Source organism: Prinia subflava, chromosome 31, assembly GCF_021018805.1.
Source record: "Prinia subflava isolate CZ2003 ecotype Zambia chromosome 31, Cam_Psub_1.2, whole genome shotgun sequence".
NCBI lineage: Eukaryota > Metazoa > Chordata > Aves > Passeriformes > Cisticolidae > Prinia > Prinia subflava.
This window is the reverse complement of record NC_086277.1, coordinates 1601954-1618281: the sequence shown is the minus strand read 5'-3', so window position 1 is coordinate 1618281 and position 16328 is coordinate 1601954. Positions and strand designations below refer to the sequence as shown.

The 16328-nt window shown below is 47.3% G+C and overlaps 1 protein-coding gene and 1 non-coding gene across 6 annotated transcripts; both read left to right on the top strand.

Moving 5' to 3' along the window:
• Positions 1-667: 667 nt before the first annotated feature.
• On the top strand, positions 668-15689 carry KHDC4 (KH domain containing 4, pre-mRNA splicing factor). 5 transcript variants are annotated; one of them, XR_010083271.1, is made up of 14 exons: positions 668-777; positions 856-1096; positions 3782-3910; positions 4302-4381; positions 4904-4956; positions 6713-6876; positions 7777-7988; positions 9715-9775; positions 10546-10603; positions 10702-10955; positions 11449-11604; positions 12583-12667; positions 13216-13307; positions 14427-14483. XR_010083271.1 is itself a non-coding variant. In XM_063420377.1 (14 exons), exons 1-14 carry the CDS (start codon positions 731-733, stop codon positions 14624-14626), a joined length of 1860 nt encoding a protein of 619 aa, XP_063276447.1. In that variant the 5' UTR covers positions 668-730; the 3' UTR covers positions 14627-15689. The 5 variants fall into 5 exon arrangements, 4 of the variants coding, with proteins under 4 accessions (XP_063276447.1, XP_063276446.1, XP_063276445.1 ...); XM_063420377.1 differs by having other exon boundaries at positions 12555-12667; positions 14427-15689; XM_063420376.1 differs by lacking the exon at positions 14427-14483 and having other exon boundaries at positions 3788-3910; positions 12555-12667; positions 13216-14413.
• LOC134562937 (small Cajal body-specific RNA 4) lies at positions 7034-7162 on the top strand. The gene has a single exon (XR_010083293.1). It is a non-coding gene; the product is annotated as a small Cajal body-specific RNA 4 (non-coding RNA).
• Positions 15690-16328: the final 639 nt, after the last annotated feature.

Here is a 16328-nt window from a genome sequence, read left to right as displayed (position 1 = left end):
CCAGGAAGGAGAAGGGCCCAGAACAAAGAGAAGTTTTCCTTTTTAAGCCTTCGGTTTATGACTATTCATATCTTACGTAAAACGAGTAATTTTCAGCTATTTCTTGTCACAAAAGCTTTCTGTTAATTAAAAAACACATGAGAGCATACGTCCTTGAGAAAGTTGGGTTCTGTGGATAAGAGGCCATAAATTCTTCTTCACTAGAAGGTTTAGGGGCCCCTGTGAACGTTATCTCTGTGCTGAGGAATTTTTCTTCTTGAGCAAAAAAAATATCACACACATACACAGCTTCTATTGTACTACAACTTATTGTTAATTACAAAACTACATTCACTGTATTATTCAAATGTTAATACAGCATAACTTTTCTACCTAGCATATTACATACAGTAAATATCGGCGTAGAGCCGCACAACATGACTTTTTCACACACATTCAGGCTTCATTTTGGGAAAGCGGCGTAACACTTGGGATAGTACAGCTGGAAGCAATGGAGGCCGCTTGGACCGGCTGATCTTTGGGCTCTTTTATCTTTGAGCTCTTTTGATTTTTGCGCTCTTTTGATCTTTGCGCTCTTTTGATCTCTGCGCTCCTTTCCCGCCCCCGCCGTGCCACGTCCGCCCTCACGGCAGCGGCCGGAAGGGGCGGGGCCGTCCCCATGGCAACGGGCGGAAGCGGCGTGGCGCGGCGGGCGCGGGGCCGGAAGTGACGGCCGGGAGCCGTGTCGGCCATGTCGGCGGGCGGCGGAGCGCAGCGGGACGCGGGGGCCGCGGGCGGGTGAGGCGCGGCCGCGGCGGCTCGGGCGGCCCCGGCGCTGCGCGGGGCTGCGCCTCACGCTCCTTCTGTCTTTTCCAGGCGCCGCAGCAAGTGGGACCAGCCCGGCCCGGCACCCAATTTCCTCCTCCCCGGCACGGCGCCGCTGCCCGGGCGCCCGTTCCCCGGCGGGGGCGGCGATGGCGGCGCCGCCGTGGCCGGGTCCGAGAGCTCCGCGGCGCCCTCGGGAGCGCTGGATGCGGCCGCGGCCGTGGCGGCGAAGATCAACGCGATGCTGATGGCCAAAGGGAAGCTGAAGCCGGCGCCCAGCACGGCGGACAAGGTGGGTGAGCGCGGGGGGGTCACGGACGGGTTCTGGGGACCTCGATCTGTCACCGGGCCGGCAGGCGATGAAATTAGGTGCAATTAAAATAGTCGGAAATATTTTTAAAAATATTTTTTGGCATAACAGAAAGCGGTGGACAGCTGTGAGGTCAATCCGCTGTATGACTTTACTGAAGCCACCTGTAGGGAGGTGAAAAACTTTTTTCTCAGAAGCGTGGAATATTCTATTCTGAGTTGTAAGGGAGCTGTAGGATATTCTGAGTTGTAAAGGAGCCACGAGGATCGAGTCCAACTCTCCAAGTGTTTTTCCTGAAGTGTTTTCCAGATAGCAGAGCTGATGGAAAAACTGCTGTATGAAACAACTGCTTTAAAATACGGGACCAAATTATTTTAGTGCCTAAAGAAGTTACCAACAGGAGCTGTGTGCCCAAGTCCTAAACAGCTTGTTCAGCGTTTGCTGAGCCCTGCCCTGAGCCTGGCTGACCCTGCTGAGCTCAGACAGTTGGACTGGATGGTTTCTCTTAAATAATCTCTGAGATTCCTATTCTAAAGCCAGTGTAACCTAAAGCCACTTTTCCAGTTGCAGTCCCAGGCTGGCCTTGCTCTTCTGCGTGTCCTCAGCCTGTGCTGGAGCCAAGTTTAGAAGCTGTTTCAAGTTTCATGGAATCACAGCGTGGTTTGGGTTGGCAGGGACCTTGAATCCCACCCGGTGCCACCTCTGCCATGGCAGGGACACCTCCCACTGTCCCAGGCTGCTCCCAGCCCTGCCCAGCCTGGCACTGGGCACTGCCAGGGGTGCAGGGGCAGCTCCTGTGGGCACCTGTGCCAGGGCCTGCCCACCCTCACAGGGAGCAATTCCCTCCCAATATCCCTCCAACCCTGCCCTCTGACATTTTAAAAGCATTGCCCTGTGTCCAGTTATTACCTGCTTTGATAAAAAATCCTCCTCGTTGTAATAAACTCCCTTTAAGCCCTGCCAGGAGCTCTGAGCTCTCCCTGGAGCCTCCCCTTCCCCAGGTGAGCACCCCCAGCTCTCCCAGCCTGGCTCAGCCCCGGGAGCATCTCCGGGGGCTCCTCTGGACTCCCTCCCTCCTGTTCTTGAAGACCCCAATTTCCATCCAAACCTGTTAAAATGAAAAATTAACCAGAAGAGTGAGGTTTATGGTGTTGTATTTCCTTTTTTGCACCGAGGCTTTGCGTTGTGAGGCTGCATCCAAAGGAGTGCTCATTTTGCCACGGGATTTACTCACAGATCAAAAAGAGTGGGGAAATTGTAATGAATTCTCCTTAATTGCTTCCCTGTCACTGGTGGGGCTGAAACCACCCCTGCAGCATTTTTCCTGTGAGAGGTTTAGCAGCAGGAGCCTCTTGCAGTGTTCCTGTCAGGAATCCCACGTGGAAATGATGGGATTTGCTTCTCAGTGCTGAACAATCCACCCAGAACTGGTGGAATTCCAGTTTACAGGACACATGGCCTGGTTTAAGGGAGCCTCCACAGTCACAGCCCATGGAAGTAAAATCCATTTGCTGACTGGCACTTTGAGGCATCCAGAATTTGGCAGGTGCTGGTGCTGTCTCATTCTCCCAGCTCTGTTTTTGTCACAAGCTCCAGTGGCATCCTGTGACAAACTGTTTTGCTCTGGGAACCATTAATCAAGTAATAAATGTGCATTTGGGGCGCCAATTTTTATTGCACAGATCTTTAGATTTTTTTAATCTAGCAGCAAGTATATATAATATACATATAGTTCTTTCATTGCATACGTTGCTTTTGGTAGAACGTGTTCAGTGATGGCATTTCTAGAGTAATTAACCCTGATGAGCTTTCAGGTTGTGAGGGAATGGAAATTAAGGAGCTGCAGGTTAATGAATATACTTTAAATGTGGAAAGAGTGGAGCAGTTTAAAGTCAGAACAGTGTCCTGTACTGGAGATCCTCTGTAGCTGCCTCGTGGCTCTCCTGCAAATGCTTGAAGTGATTTTTGTGAGAGTGGATGGGTGATTCTCTTTTTTTACAGAGTCTTGTTTTACCTTTATGTCCCCAAAATTAATTTCAGAATATTTAGGAGATCTACTAACTCTGTACATTGAAAAGGTTTTTGTGGTAACTCCCAACTCTTCCAGTGTCTTCTGAGTCTGTATCTGTGGTTTTTTATTTCTTAGCCTGACACAAACTATTACACCCCTGTCTTAAAAAAAGATGGGAGGAGTGTAGTGTGGAGGAGTTCAGATCTTGAACAGAAATTTAGAATTTCTGTTCAATTAATTCTGAATTTCTGTCTCTGTAAAGCCTGTGGAGAGGAGCAGGAGCTGTAGACATGAAGTTTCCTTGGCCTCTCAGATTCCTGTCAGAGCTGCCAGTTCAAGTGTAAAACGCTTTGGTTTCTGTTCAAGCAGCTCAGTTCCACATCATGCACAGAACAGAAACGTTAATTATCATGTGCTAATGTTAATTAACATGTGCTGATGATCAAGCTGGTGTGTTTATTTGGGCTCAGGGCTGTGGGGAGGCAGATCAAGCACTGCTTTCCACCAACCTCTGGAAAGATTTTGCCTCCAACAAGGCAAGAACTGAGAGGAGTGAACAAGAGGAACGTTCACCCCTCGAGCTCTGGGCTCAGTTTATTTTCCTTGCATCCCTGCTTTCCACCCACTGGGCCTTTCTGCACCGGTTCTCGTTGAAGCTGCAGGCTCTGGGGAAAGGTCCAGCTGCCAGTAAAAGCAAAGATGACCTGGTGGTGGCAGAGGTGGAGATCAACGACGTCCCCCTGACGTGCAGGAACCTCCTGACCCGGGGCCAGACCCAGGACGAGGTACGTCCACGCCCTGCTGCCCTGGCAGGGAGCTCTGGGTTATGTAATGTTGTTGTTTAAATGCAATTCCACAATGTAACCCTGGACAGCTGTACCTGGCAGCTTAACTGAGGAGATAAAGTTAACCTGAAAGGATTTGCACTGAACTCTGTTCTTATTTCCTTCTCGTTGTGTTTGGTTACTCCTTTATGGGTTTGTTCAGTTGTATGATGAGTTCAGAGCCAGCATTGGTCTCTTAGCACTTTATTATTTATATATAATATATATAATATATTATTTAATATTTATTTATTTTATAGTGATCCCTGGGGATTTTTTACAGCCACTTTGTTTAAGCTCTGGTGTTCTGTGTGTGCCCTGTGTGTCACTGTGCTCTGTACATTTTTTTCAGATCAGTCGCCTGAGTGGAGCTGCTGTCTCCACTCGAGGGAGGTTCATGACGGCAGAAGAGAAAGCCAAAGTGGGACCTGGGTTGGTATTTCTTTTTTTGAAGGTTCTGGTTCTGTCCTCCTGAGGTGAAAAAGTTCTGGGGTTCCTGTTTGGTTGATTCTCCATGAATAATAAATATATTTCCAAAACAAATAAATATAATTTTTATATTAAATATAAAAATAAATTTTCCAGGCTGAAATAACAACCACTACAGCACCTCACACCGTGCTGAACTGCTCCCCACAGAACACTGCAACTTCTCAAAGACAAATTTCTTGCTGCTTTTAGTTAGTGACCCGTTTGTGTGGGCAAGCTAATTGAAGTTTTCAGTGGTGTTAGCTTTTATGAGTCATCATCAACTCCTGAATCATATTTTCAGTGCAGAGCTTTTCTTGCCTGAACACTGTGATACTCAAAAGGATTTGTATTCTGTCATCTGGAGGGCATTTCAGATTTTTATGGAAGACTTTTTGTACGTAATGACTGTAATATAATTAGATTGGATTGATTATTATTGTGTTGTTTTTGGGTTTAATTGGATATTTGACTTTTTCTTTGCAGGGATCGTCCTTTGTATCTTCATGTTCAGGGGCAGACACGGGAGCTGGTTGACAGTGAGTACAAAACATTTTGCTTTTTCTCTCCCTGTTTGTGATAAAGGCTTTGTCTGAGTTGGATTTGAGCTACAAACATCTTGGTGGTGATAACAGACTCCATTCAGACATTTATACCGAGATCTCTGCTCAGAAATCCCTGTACTGCATTCAGCAGGAGCCCAAAACTTTGGATAGACAAGGAAGGTGGGGACAGTGGGCAGGTTCAGGTCTTATCTCACTGATAACACACCAAGATCCGTGGGAATGGGAGTGTGACAAGGACACCTACTACGAGAAGGGACCACAGAGGGTCACAGCTGGTGCCACCTCCCTGCTCGGGCAGGGACATCCCAGAGCTCAGGGCACAGGATTGTGGCCACCCTGTGGCTCTGGGGTGTGCAGGCAGGGAGGCTCCACAGCCTCTCTGGGCTCTGCCCAGGGCTGGCACTGCCCAGGGCTGAAGTTCTGCCTCCTGTGCAGGGCAATTCCTGGGCTCAGGCCCTGCCCGGGGCTCTGGGGCCACTGCTGGGCCTGGAGCAGAGCCTGGGGCTGCTCTGCCCTCCCTGCACACAGGGACAGCCAGGGACAGCCACAGGGACAGACAGACACAGGGACAGACACAGGGACAGACACAGGGACAGACACAGGGACAGATACAGGGACAGCCAGGGACAGACAGAGGGACAGACACAGGGACAGACACAGGGACAGACACAGGGACAGACACAGGGACAGATACAGGGACAGCCAGGGACAGCCACAGGGACAGACACAGGGACAGCCAGGGACAGCCACAGGGACAGCCACAGGGACAGCCAGGGACAGCCACAGGGACAGTCAGGGACAGACACAGGGACAGCCACAGGGACAGCCAGGGACAGACACAGGAACAGATACAGGGACAGCCAGGGATACCCAGAGACCCCCAGGGACACCCAGGGCTGGGTCCCCTCTCACTGGGGCTCCTCTCCAGGCTGAGCAGCCCCAGCCCCCTCAGCCTTTCCTGGGCACGGATCTCTCCAGGCCCTTCAGCATCTCTGTCACCCTGCAGGAGCTCCCTGTCCCTGCTGTGCTGAGGCTCCCAGAGCTGGGCACGGCACTCCAGAAGTGCCCCCAGGGCTGGGCAGAGGGGCAGGATCACTCCCTGACCCGCTGGGAATGCTCTTCCTCACCCACCCCAGGACCCCGCTGTCCCCTGGCCACCAGGGCACAGTGCTGGCTCAGGGACAGCTTGGTGACACCCCTCAGATCCTCCCCAGCCTCTGCTGGTGCCTGGGGTTGTCCCTCCTTGGTGCAGGACCCTGGCCTTGCTTTAAAACATTGGCCCAAGCTTTATCAGGGTGGAAATGGAGAAGAAATTCTGATATTTCACACAATACCTAAGCTGGAAGGGACCCACAGGGATCCTCCATCGTGGCCCTGCACAGACACCCCAACAACCCCACCCTGGGCACCCCTGGCAGGGCTGGCCAGGCTCTCCTGGAGCTGTGGCAGCCCCGGGGCTGTGCCCATTCCCTGGGGAGCCTGGGCAGTGCCAGCACCTCTGGGGGAGGAGCCTTTCCCTGATATCCACCCTAAACCTTTCCCTGATATCCACCCTAAACCTCCCTGACACAGCTCCAGCCCTTCCCTGGGGGATCTTCTGTGATCCTGTTCCAAGATGCCAATCCTGGGTCCCACTGGAAGATGCAATCCTGCCACAGAATATGGAAATGTCACCGTTTGCTTACTCTGGGCAGCTGAATCAGAATGGATTTTATGTTCTCTCAACCAGGAGCTGTGAACAGAATCAAAGAAATCATTACCAATGGAGTGGTGAAGGCAGCCACGGGCTCCAGCCCGACGTTCAACGGAGCCACAGTCACTGTGTATCACCAGCCAGCCCCCATCACTCAGATAACCCCGGCTGTTGGCCAGAAACCTCCATTCCAGTCAGGGGTGAGTGGTCCTTCCTGTGGATTTCATTGAATATCCCTCCTTACAAGATTTACCTTTTACAAAGCAGACATGTCGTGTGCTATTTATTAAAAAACAATAAATCCACAACACAAAAATAAACCCCCCAAAGACATCACCTCAATTTTCTGTTGTGAAATCTGGAGGACTCTCAAGGCTGAGTCTGGAGAGTGAGACTCAGGTGACAGTGGCCTCCTAAAAGAAAAGGGATGGAGAGAGCAGTCCTACTTCCAGAAAAGCACAGGGCTCACTGTGCCATCTCACACTGAACCCTTCTGTCTGCCCTCAGTGAAATGAATATTTCACTCCTGTCAGAGTGAAATATTAAGCTGTCCTGGGGTGACAGGACATTTTCATGCTTTGTATCCCAAATCGGTTTTTTTTCTTGTTCCCGTGTTCTCAGTTTGTTTTGTCTATAGCTGAGCCCCTCCCCGGGCTGCTGGCTTCTGGCTTGCTGCTAACTTTAGGCTGCTTTGCTCTTTGCTTTCTGCTTTTTGCTTGCTTTTTTGCCTTTTTTCTGCTTTTGTGTTTCCCCTTCTTTCCTTCCTCCCTTCCCTGAAGACATTGGACCTGCTTCAGGCCCTGATTCAAGAACATCAAAAGAACACTCCCCAGAGTCTGCACCTGAAAAAAGCTTTAGTACCTCCCCAGCAGAGACTGCTCACCCTCTCTTAGACTAGTGAAAACATTTGTTGTCATCTCAGACTGTTTTTCTTGTGTTGAGGAGTGGGGTTTTTTTTGTTGTTTCTCAATAAACAAGTTTTTTCCACTTTTTCCTCTAAAGAAATTCCTCCCGAACCCAGTAGTAAGAGAGAGAGTTGTAGAGATTTTCCCCTAAATTTGTCCTAAACTAAGACATAAGCTTTTTCTGTTCATTTACAGATGCATTACGTCCAGGACAAGTTATTTGTTGGGCTGGAACACGCTGTTCCCACCTTTAACGTGAAGGAGAAGGTGGAAGGGCCTGGCTGCTCCTACTTGCAGCACATTCAGATTGAAACTGGTGCCAAAGTCTTTCTTCGAGGGAAAGGCTCAGGGTGCATAGAGCCAGCATCGGGCAGAGAAGCCTTTGAGCCCATGTACATCTACATCAGGTATGGGGAGCTCCAAAAAACCGTAAAAACTATCCCAGTGGCCAGTTTAATGTTTAATCCCTGTGGGGAATTCTGAATTTTGACTGATTTAATGCAATGAACCTGGTTTGACTTTAATAGAGGTGTCTCTGAAGTGATAATGGTGTAACCATATGGCGATAGGGCAAAGAAGGAGCTCAAACTTGACAAAAGTTTGTTCTTACAAGGTTTTTTGTGTAATCACTGTGGGGAATTCTTAATTTTGATTGATTTAATCCAAATGAGATAATTTTTGAACTTGGTTTGACTTTAATAGAGGTGTCTCTGAAGTGATAATGGTTTAACCATGTGGTGATAGGGCAAAGAAGGAGCTCAAATTTGACAGAAAAGTTCTTATAAGGTTTTTTTTTGTGTAATCACTGTGGGGAATTCTTAATTTTGATTGATTTAATCCAAATGAGATAATTTTTGAACTTGGTTTGACTTTAATAGAGGTGTGTCTGAAGCGATAATGGTTTAACCATGATAATATGGTGTAACCATGTGGTGATAGAGCAAAGAAAGAGCTCTCAAATTTACAGAAAAGTTTGTTCTTACGAGGTTTTTTTGTGTAATCACTGTGGGAAATTCTTAATTTTGACTGATTTAATGCAAATTAAATAACTTTTGAACCTGATTTGACTTTAATAGAGGTGTGTCTGAAGTGATAATGGCTTAACCATGATAATATGGTGTAACCATATGGTGATAGAGCAAAGAAAGAGCTCTCAAATTTGACAGAAGTTTGTTCTTACGAGGTTTTTTGTGTAATCACTGTGGGGAGTTCTTAATTTTGACTGATTTAATGCAAATTAAATAACTTTTGAACCTGATTTGACTTTAATAGAGGTGTGTCTGAAGTGATAATGGTTTAACCATATGGTGATAGGGCAAAGAAGGAGCTCTCAAATTTGACAGAAAAGTTTGTTCTTACAAGGTTTTTTTTGTGTAATCACTGTGGGGAGTTCTTAATTTTGACTGATTTAATCCAAATTAGATAATTTTTGAACCTGATTTGACTTTAATAGAGGTGTGTCTGAAGTGATAATGGTTTAACCATGTGGTGATAGGGCAAAGAAGGAGCTCAAATTTGACAGAAAAGTTCTTACAAGGTTTTTTTTGTGTAATCACTGTGGGGAATTCTTAATTTTGACTGATTTCATGCAAATGAGATAATTTTTGAACCTGATTTGACTTTAATAGAGGTGTGTCTGAAGTGATAACGGTGTAACCATGATAATATAGTGTAACCATGTGGTGATAGGGCAAAGAAGGAGCTCTCAAATTTGACAGAAAAGTTTATTCTTACGAGGGTTTTTTGTGTAATCACTGTGGGAAATTCTTAATTTTGACCGATTTAATGCAAATTAAATAATTTTTGAACCTGGTTTGACTTCAGTAGAGGTGTCCCTAAAATGATAATGGTTTAACCATGATAATATGGTTTAACCATATGGTGATAGGGCAAAGAAGGAGCTCTCAAATTTGACAGAAGTTTGTTCTTACGAGGTTTTTTGTGTAATCACTGTGGGAAATTCTTAGTTTTGACTGATTTAATCCAAATTAAATAATTTTTGACCCTGGTTTGAGTTTATAGAGGTGTCCCTAAAGTGATAATGGTTTAACCATATGGTGATAGGGCAAAGAAGGAGCTCTCAAATTTTGACAGAAAAGTTTGTTCTTATGAGTTTTTTGTGTATATTTTCAGTCACCCAAAGCCAGAAGGTTTGGCAGCTGCTAAAAAGCTGTGTGAGAACCTCTTGCAAACTGTGAGTAACTCTTACAAATATGAAATTTCAGAGCCTTTTGTACCTTTGGGGTGTGCTTGGCTAAGGAATTCTTAATGCTTGCAGCAAAAAATGTGACTTGCTCATAGGTTTCTTCTTCCAGGGATTGCTGTCTAAATCTTATACAGGGAATAAACATTTCTCAGGAAGGAGTGAGAGCAGTGGAATTTTAGGGGGTAAAAAATGCAGATGCTTCCTGAGCAGAACTGGGTCTGACTGCAAACACAAACCTGTTTTTTGCCCATTGCTTCCCTGCTTTAACTTTACATGATGTCCAGATGCACTGTCTGCTTTAGGAAAGATAAAGTGATTTATGTAGCAAAAAAGTTCTAGAAAATCTCTCACATCTACACAGAAAATCTTCAATTTCTCAGGTTCTCTTACATGAATGAAAATAAGTCCTGGAGTCTTTCAGTTAGTATAATAAGATAAAGGAGTGTGGGCTGCAAAGTCTCTTTTGAAAAATATTTAGAAACTTTTTCGTTCTGTGAGGCTCTATTGTAGTAATTATTTTTCCACTCTCTCTTCTATGAAAGAATATCCCATAATTTACACAAATCTGTCCCAGAGGCCAGTAGGATCAGGGGATGTTTATTGGGGTTTTGATGGGTGGATTGTTTTGTTTGGGTTGTTGCTGTCCTTGTGCACGGTGTGTTCTGTAATCAGCCTGCCCTCACATGGTTATGGGCAATTACATGAAGGGTGATATTATAAATACATTTTTACACTCTAATCTTTGAAATTCTTTGTAGGTTCACGCCGAGTACTCCCGATTTGTGAACCAGATAACCACTGCAGTTCCCTTGGCAGGTAAACAACTCAGCCTTGAGTCTTTTATATTTGCAATTAAAGTGAATATTTTGGTGACTGTGACAGAACTAAGATTTCCTCTCTCCCTCTCCCCCCAGGCTTCACCCAGCCAGCCACAATCAACAGCGTCCCCTCCCAGCCCTCCTATTACCCCTCCAACGGGTTCCAGGCTGGTTATCCCGTGGTGCCCCCTCCTCAGCAGCCTGTGCAGCCTCCCTACGGGGTGCCAGGGATTGTGCCCCCGGCAGTGCCCCTGGCTCCTGGCGTGCTCCCCACGCTGCCCACGGCGGTGCCACCCGTGCCCACGCAGTACCCCATCCCTCAGGTGCAGCCTCCAGCCAGCACCGGCCAGGTACTCGGACATTTCACCAGCAGGAAAAGACTTCTGTAGTTCCTGATGGAGAATTCTTCTTTAGGGCTTTCTTTTTGACTTTATTTGTGTGGGGTTTGGTTGGTTAGTTGGGGGGATATTGGTTTTTTTTGTTATTATTTAGCTGATCCTTCCTTCTAAGCAACTCAATTGTCATGTGGCAGCTTCCTACTGCATTTTTCATATTCTCTCTTAACAGCGAGGACATTTTTGGGGTGGGGGCCATTTCTTCATCACTCAGTGATGCCCATATGTGTGCATGAGTTTAAGTTAAAAATGGGGATCAGTTTGAGGTGGGAGCATTCTCTAAATGAAATAATTCTTTTACCTCTTCAGTTGTGAATTCTAAATTCTCTTATAACCTAGACAAACTATTTATGTGTTCTGCTCATCTGTATGACACTGCATTGAATGAACACTTGACATGCACATTATCAATTTTTCTTTTGTTCTCTCTCCTCCTTGTGCCCGGCAGAGTCCGCTGAGCGCTCCTTTCCTTCCCGCCGCCCCAGTAAAAACCAGCATGCCCACTGGTACCCAGCCACAGGTCCAGCCCCATCCCCAGGGCCAAAAGAGACGCTTCACCGAGGAACTGCCTGATGAGAGAGAGTCAGGACTGCTGGGATACCAGGTGGAATAAAATCACCAATTTTATTGGGGTTGGCGAGAGGCTGTTGGTAGCAGAGGTTGTTGGAGCAGTCGTGCAGGGCCTTGGGCAGAGGGCAGAGGTTGTTCCAGAGCACAGGGCCCACACTTTGGTGTCTCTGAGTGGATGCACTGCTCTAAAGCTGTGGCTTGACTCATTCCAGCTGCTTTCCACGCCCTCAGCCCTTCCCAAAGACGAGTGGTGCATCCAGGGCACAGACATGACAAGAGTGTGGGACTGCTTGGCTTAAATGAGATTATTTGGGAGTTTATTGGAATTTTTGGGGTCTTTAGGTGGGCTTTTTGAGGGAGGGAAACATAATAACTTCCAGTTTTTCCCATTTACCTTGCAGGTTGCACTTGAGAGGATTTCAAGAAGCCTAGTTTAAAAGCTTAATTTGTTTTTTAGATAGCTAGATGATTTGAGGGAAAAAATAATTTTGAGTTCTTCCAATTTGCTTGTGGCCAAAGGGGGTGTCTGTAAATGTTTCTCTGATGTTACACCCCTGCCACAGGCAAAACCCTTAACAAAAGCTTTGCCTAGAGGCAATAAGGAACTGCCTGTGTTTCAGAGCTAAAATTAGAATCTCAAACAGATTCCTGTGGCATGAGGTCTGGTCAGTGCTCAGAATTAGCTGACTGAGGAGGCAATAGGTGATCCATGAAGGGAGCAGCTCTCTTTATTATCTTTATTATTGTCCTGAGGCACTGATGAGGTGGAGTAGGTGGTGAGGAACCTTCCAGAGTGGTGTTTCCCTCCACCTGCCCTCACTATTCTTAGGAGAAAGCATTTTGTGTAGCAGTGGTGATTAGAGGTTCCTTCTGCTAGCTGCCCATATGCTCTGAAAGGTTGGGTTTCCTAACAGTATCATTAAGGAGCTGGAGCTTTGGTTGTAGTTGTAGATTTGCTAATGCCGTGTGTTTTTCTGCTCATAGCATGGACCCATTCATATGACTAATTTAGGTACAGGCTTCTCCAGTCAGAGTGAAATCGAGGGAGCCGCGGCCAAGCCAGCAAGTTCCTCAGGAAAGGAGAGAGAGAGGGACAGGTGAGTGAGGAAATCATGGCCAGGCTCTCCTGCTTCTCATGCAAAGCTTATTTCAGAGATTTGTTTCATGTTCTCTTCCCCTGACTTGGGGGTTGTTTGGTTGTGGGTGGGGTATTTTTGTATTTTTTGGGTTTATTTTTTAAGGAGAAGGGATACAAGGGTTACCTTTGGTGCTACAGAATGAAAATAGCTTCATTTCCACTCCTCCCTAAATCTTTGTGTGGAATTTTGTCACTGGCACGACCCTTGAGGGCCCCCACTCGTTACTGGTTTCACTTGGACATTGAGCTGTGGCTGTAACTGCTTGGACGTGGCATCCAGCCAGGCCTTACCCCTCTAAATCATCCAATCCATTCCTTTTCCATTTGGAATTAAGAATATTGGCAGAGGACAGGCCTTGCAGAGCTCCAGGTAGGGGCCATCAGTCACTCCAGTCACTGGATGAGTCAGGGAATTTAGAGTTCAACTCCTCAGGCTGAGTTAGGAATTTGTTTTTTATTACTTTCGACTCTCAGCTTGGTTTAAAAAAGAAAAATTGCTTTGAACAGGCAGTTGATGCCTCCGCCAGCTTTTCCTGTCACTGGAATGAAATCGGAATCAGAAGAAAGAAAAGGTGCGGGGTCTTTACCAGGCAACCATGGTGAGTGCAGCGGGTCAAACACCCTTGGAAGTCCATTTTCCTTTCCCAAAAACCCTTGGAAGTCCATTTTCCTTTCCCAAACACCCTTAGAAGTCCATTTTCCTTTCCCAAACACCCTTGGAAGTCCAGTTTCCTTTCCCAAACACCCTTGGAAGTCCATTTTCCTCTCCCAAAACACCCTTGGTAGTCCATTTTCCTTTCCCCAAAACCCTTGGAAGTCCATTTTCCTTTCCCAAACACCCTTGGAAGTCCAGTTTCCCTTCCCAAATGAGCTGGTGCTGGTTTTAACGTGTCTAAACTGGTGATTTTGTTTTGGCTGTTCTTTGTTGAAGTGCAAAGCAGGTGACATTGCACTGCTCTAAAATCACTCATGCTTGCTGTGGTTATACACACAGGTTGCTTCTCAAAACTTTAATAAATTTCTGTATGAAATGAGAGGAATTTAATTAGGTGAGGGACTAAAGACAGGAGTTTTGACCCATGAGGCAGCACAGAATGTGGGGTTGATTTGTGGCACAAGTGAGGCTTTGAATTTTTGAGCAGCTGCCTCAGAGGCACTGAGGAGTGTGGGGGTTTCTGCTCAGGTGGGGATTTACACATTTCTGGCTGCAGACAGCACAAGAATTTCATTTTTCCTAGGGCTGGCACTCAGCAAGGGTTTGAACTTGCTCAGAGATGCAGTTGTTGAACTCTGCAGGGACATCACCCAGCCTGGTTAACCTTAGTTCCTCTGCAGTCTTGCTCTCCTGTTAGCTTCCTTTTGAACCAAATTTCCACTTTTCTTTACATGTTGATCTCTTTAATGGGACTTGAAATTGCCCTCGATGAGAGCCATTTGCTAACTTGACCTTTTCTGTGTGTTTCTTTCTTGTTTCTCTGTTCTCTTCCATGGTTCTGATGGATCACATGGCTGTTGCTGCTGCTGTTTCCTGTGGCCTTCGACCTTGGATGACCATTGGCCTTGTGACCTCAAAATGGTGTCCAACTAACAATTTACAATTAACATCTTTTTTTTATTATTATTAACTCGTTTTGGGGCATTTTATCTCTTTGTTTTATTTTTATTTTTTTTCCTTCTTGGGGGGCTGGGGTGGGGCTTGTTTTGTTTTCCCCTCCTAGATCATCAAGCCAAGAAGATGAAAACTGCAGAGAAGGGCTTTGGATTAGTGGCTTATGCTGGAGATTCTTCAGATGAAGAGGAGGAACACGGTGGCCATAAAAACGCAAGTACATTTTCACAGGGCTGGAGTTTGGGGTACCAGTACCCATCCTCACAACAGCGAGCTAAACAACAGATGCCCTTCTGGATGGCACCATAAAAACTGAACAAGAGTTTTCATTCATCTGGTTTTTTCCCCCTCTAGCAATAATGCATGTATATTCCAGAATGAACTTGGCAAAGACGCATTGTTTTTACATTTGCAGAAGCCAATTTTCCCCTTGGAAGGGCTCCATTGTTTTTAAAAATCCTCATTTTGGCAGTGTATTTTGTCAGTTTTAAAAAGGAATATTTGGAATTGCATCCTGACGGGGCTAGTCCCTTGTGCAAGGGAGAAGTGCTGTGAAGAGGAACCAGGGAAGCCTCTTGGGCCATTTTTTTCCGTTTTTCCCAGATAATTTAAAGGGAAGAGTCAGTGACACTGACTTCACTCTGCATTTTTGGAGTGCTCCTGCTGTCAGCCCCAGTGATCTACCGCTGACTCAGCCTCAATTTTGGACTTTCATCAGCGGGAAGGAACATCCAGGAGTCATAAAAAACTTGGGCATCACCTGTTGAAAACTCTTGGGTTTTATTTCCGACATCTCCTGTAACTCGGCTTGGTTTTGGTTTGAAATGTGATTTTTTACCAATCCCACAAGTTCTCATTCTAGATTTATGTTGGACTGGGGGGATGCTCAGGTTTTTGGATAGATCCACTTCACCCCAGGTGGACTTGGCACTGCAGCCCTGGTACTGAATTGTTTCTGGTCACCCCAGGACTCGCTCCCAGCCAGCAGAAATTCCTTTTCCAGAGGCTCCCCCTCATCCCTTCCCTCCTTCACTGGATTCCAGCTGAGCCAGAAGGTTCCACGGGGGTTTCCCACAGGGCAGCAGTCGGGTGCAGCAGCTCACGTGCACAACTTGGGAATCAGTTTTGGGACTGCTGTTTTTGGACTCTTTTGGACATGAACTGCTGGGTGGGCTGGTGCAGACACAACTCCTGCACGGAGCAGTGACACGGGGACTTTTGGGCAGCTTTGGGGACAGCAGCTTTTGAGAAGGGGCTGTGTTGCTGCTGCAGCCAGGACAGCCACCAAGGCTCACCTGTACAAACCTCGGCTTTCCGACGCGTTGTAAATAATTAGAACCATACTTTCATTATAAATAAATGTATAAATATGCTGCTTCCTGCTGCTGCTTTGGGTGAGGTTTGGAGCCCACCGTGATAGGGGTGAGGGGGATGTGGGGCTGGGGGGACCCCCGGGGCTGGCAGGGGGGTCCGGGCTGGAGAAGCCCCGCGGCTGGGGGGGACCCGGGGGTGGTGGCCCGGGAAAGGCTGTGTGCCCGCTATGTCCCGCCGTGTCCCCGTTCTGTCCCGCTCTGTCCCCGTTCTGCCCCGTTCTCTCCCGTTCTGTCCCGTTCTCTCCCGTTCTGTCCCGCTCTGTCCCCGTTCTGCCCCGTTCTGTCCCTGTTCTATTCCCGCTCTGTCCCGCTCTGTCCCGTTCTCTCCCGTTCTGTCCCGCCGTGTCCCCGTTCTGTCCCGTTTTGTCCCCGTTCTGTCCCGCTCTGTCCCCGTTCTGCCCCGTTCTGTCCCCGTTCTGTCCCTGTTCTATTCCCGTTCTGTCCCGCTCTGTCCCGTTCTCTCCCGTTCTGTCCCGCCGTGTCCCGTTCTGTCCCCGTTCTGTCCCGTTCTCTCGCGTTCTGTCCCGTTCTATCTCTCCGTGTCTCGTTCTGTCCCGTTCTATCTCTCCGTGTCCCATTCTGTCCCCGTTCTGTCGCGTTCTCTCGCGTTCTGTCCCCGCTCTGTCCCGTTCTATCCC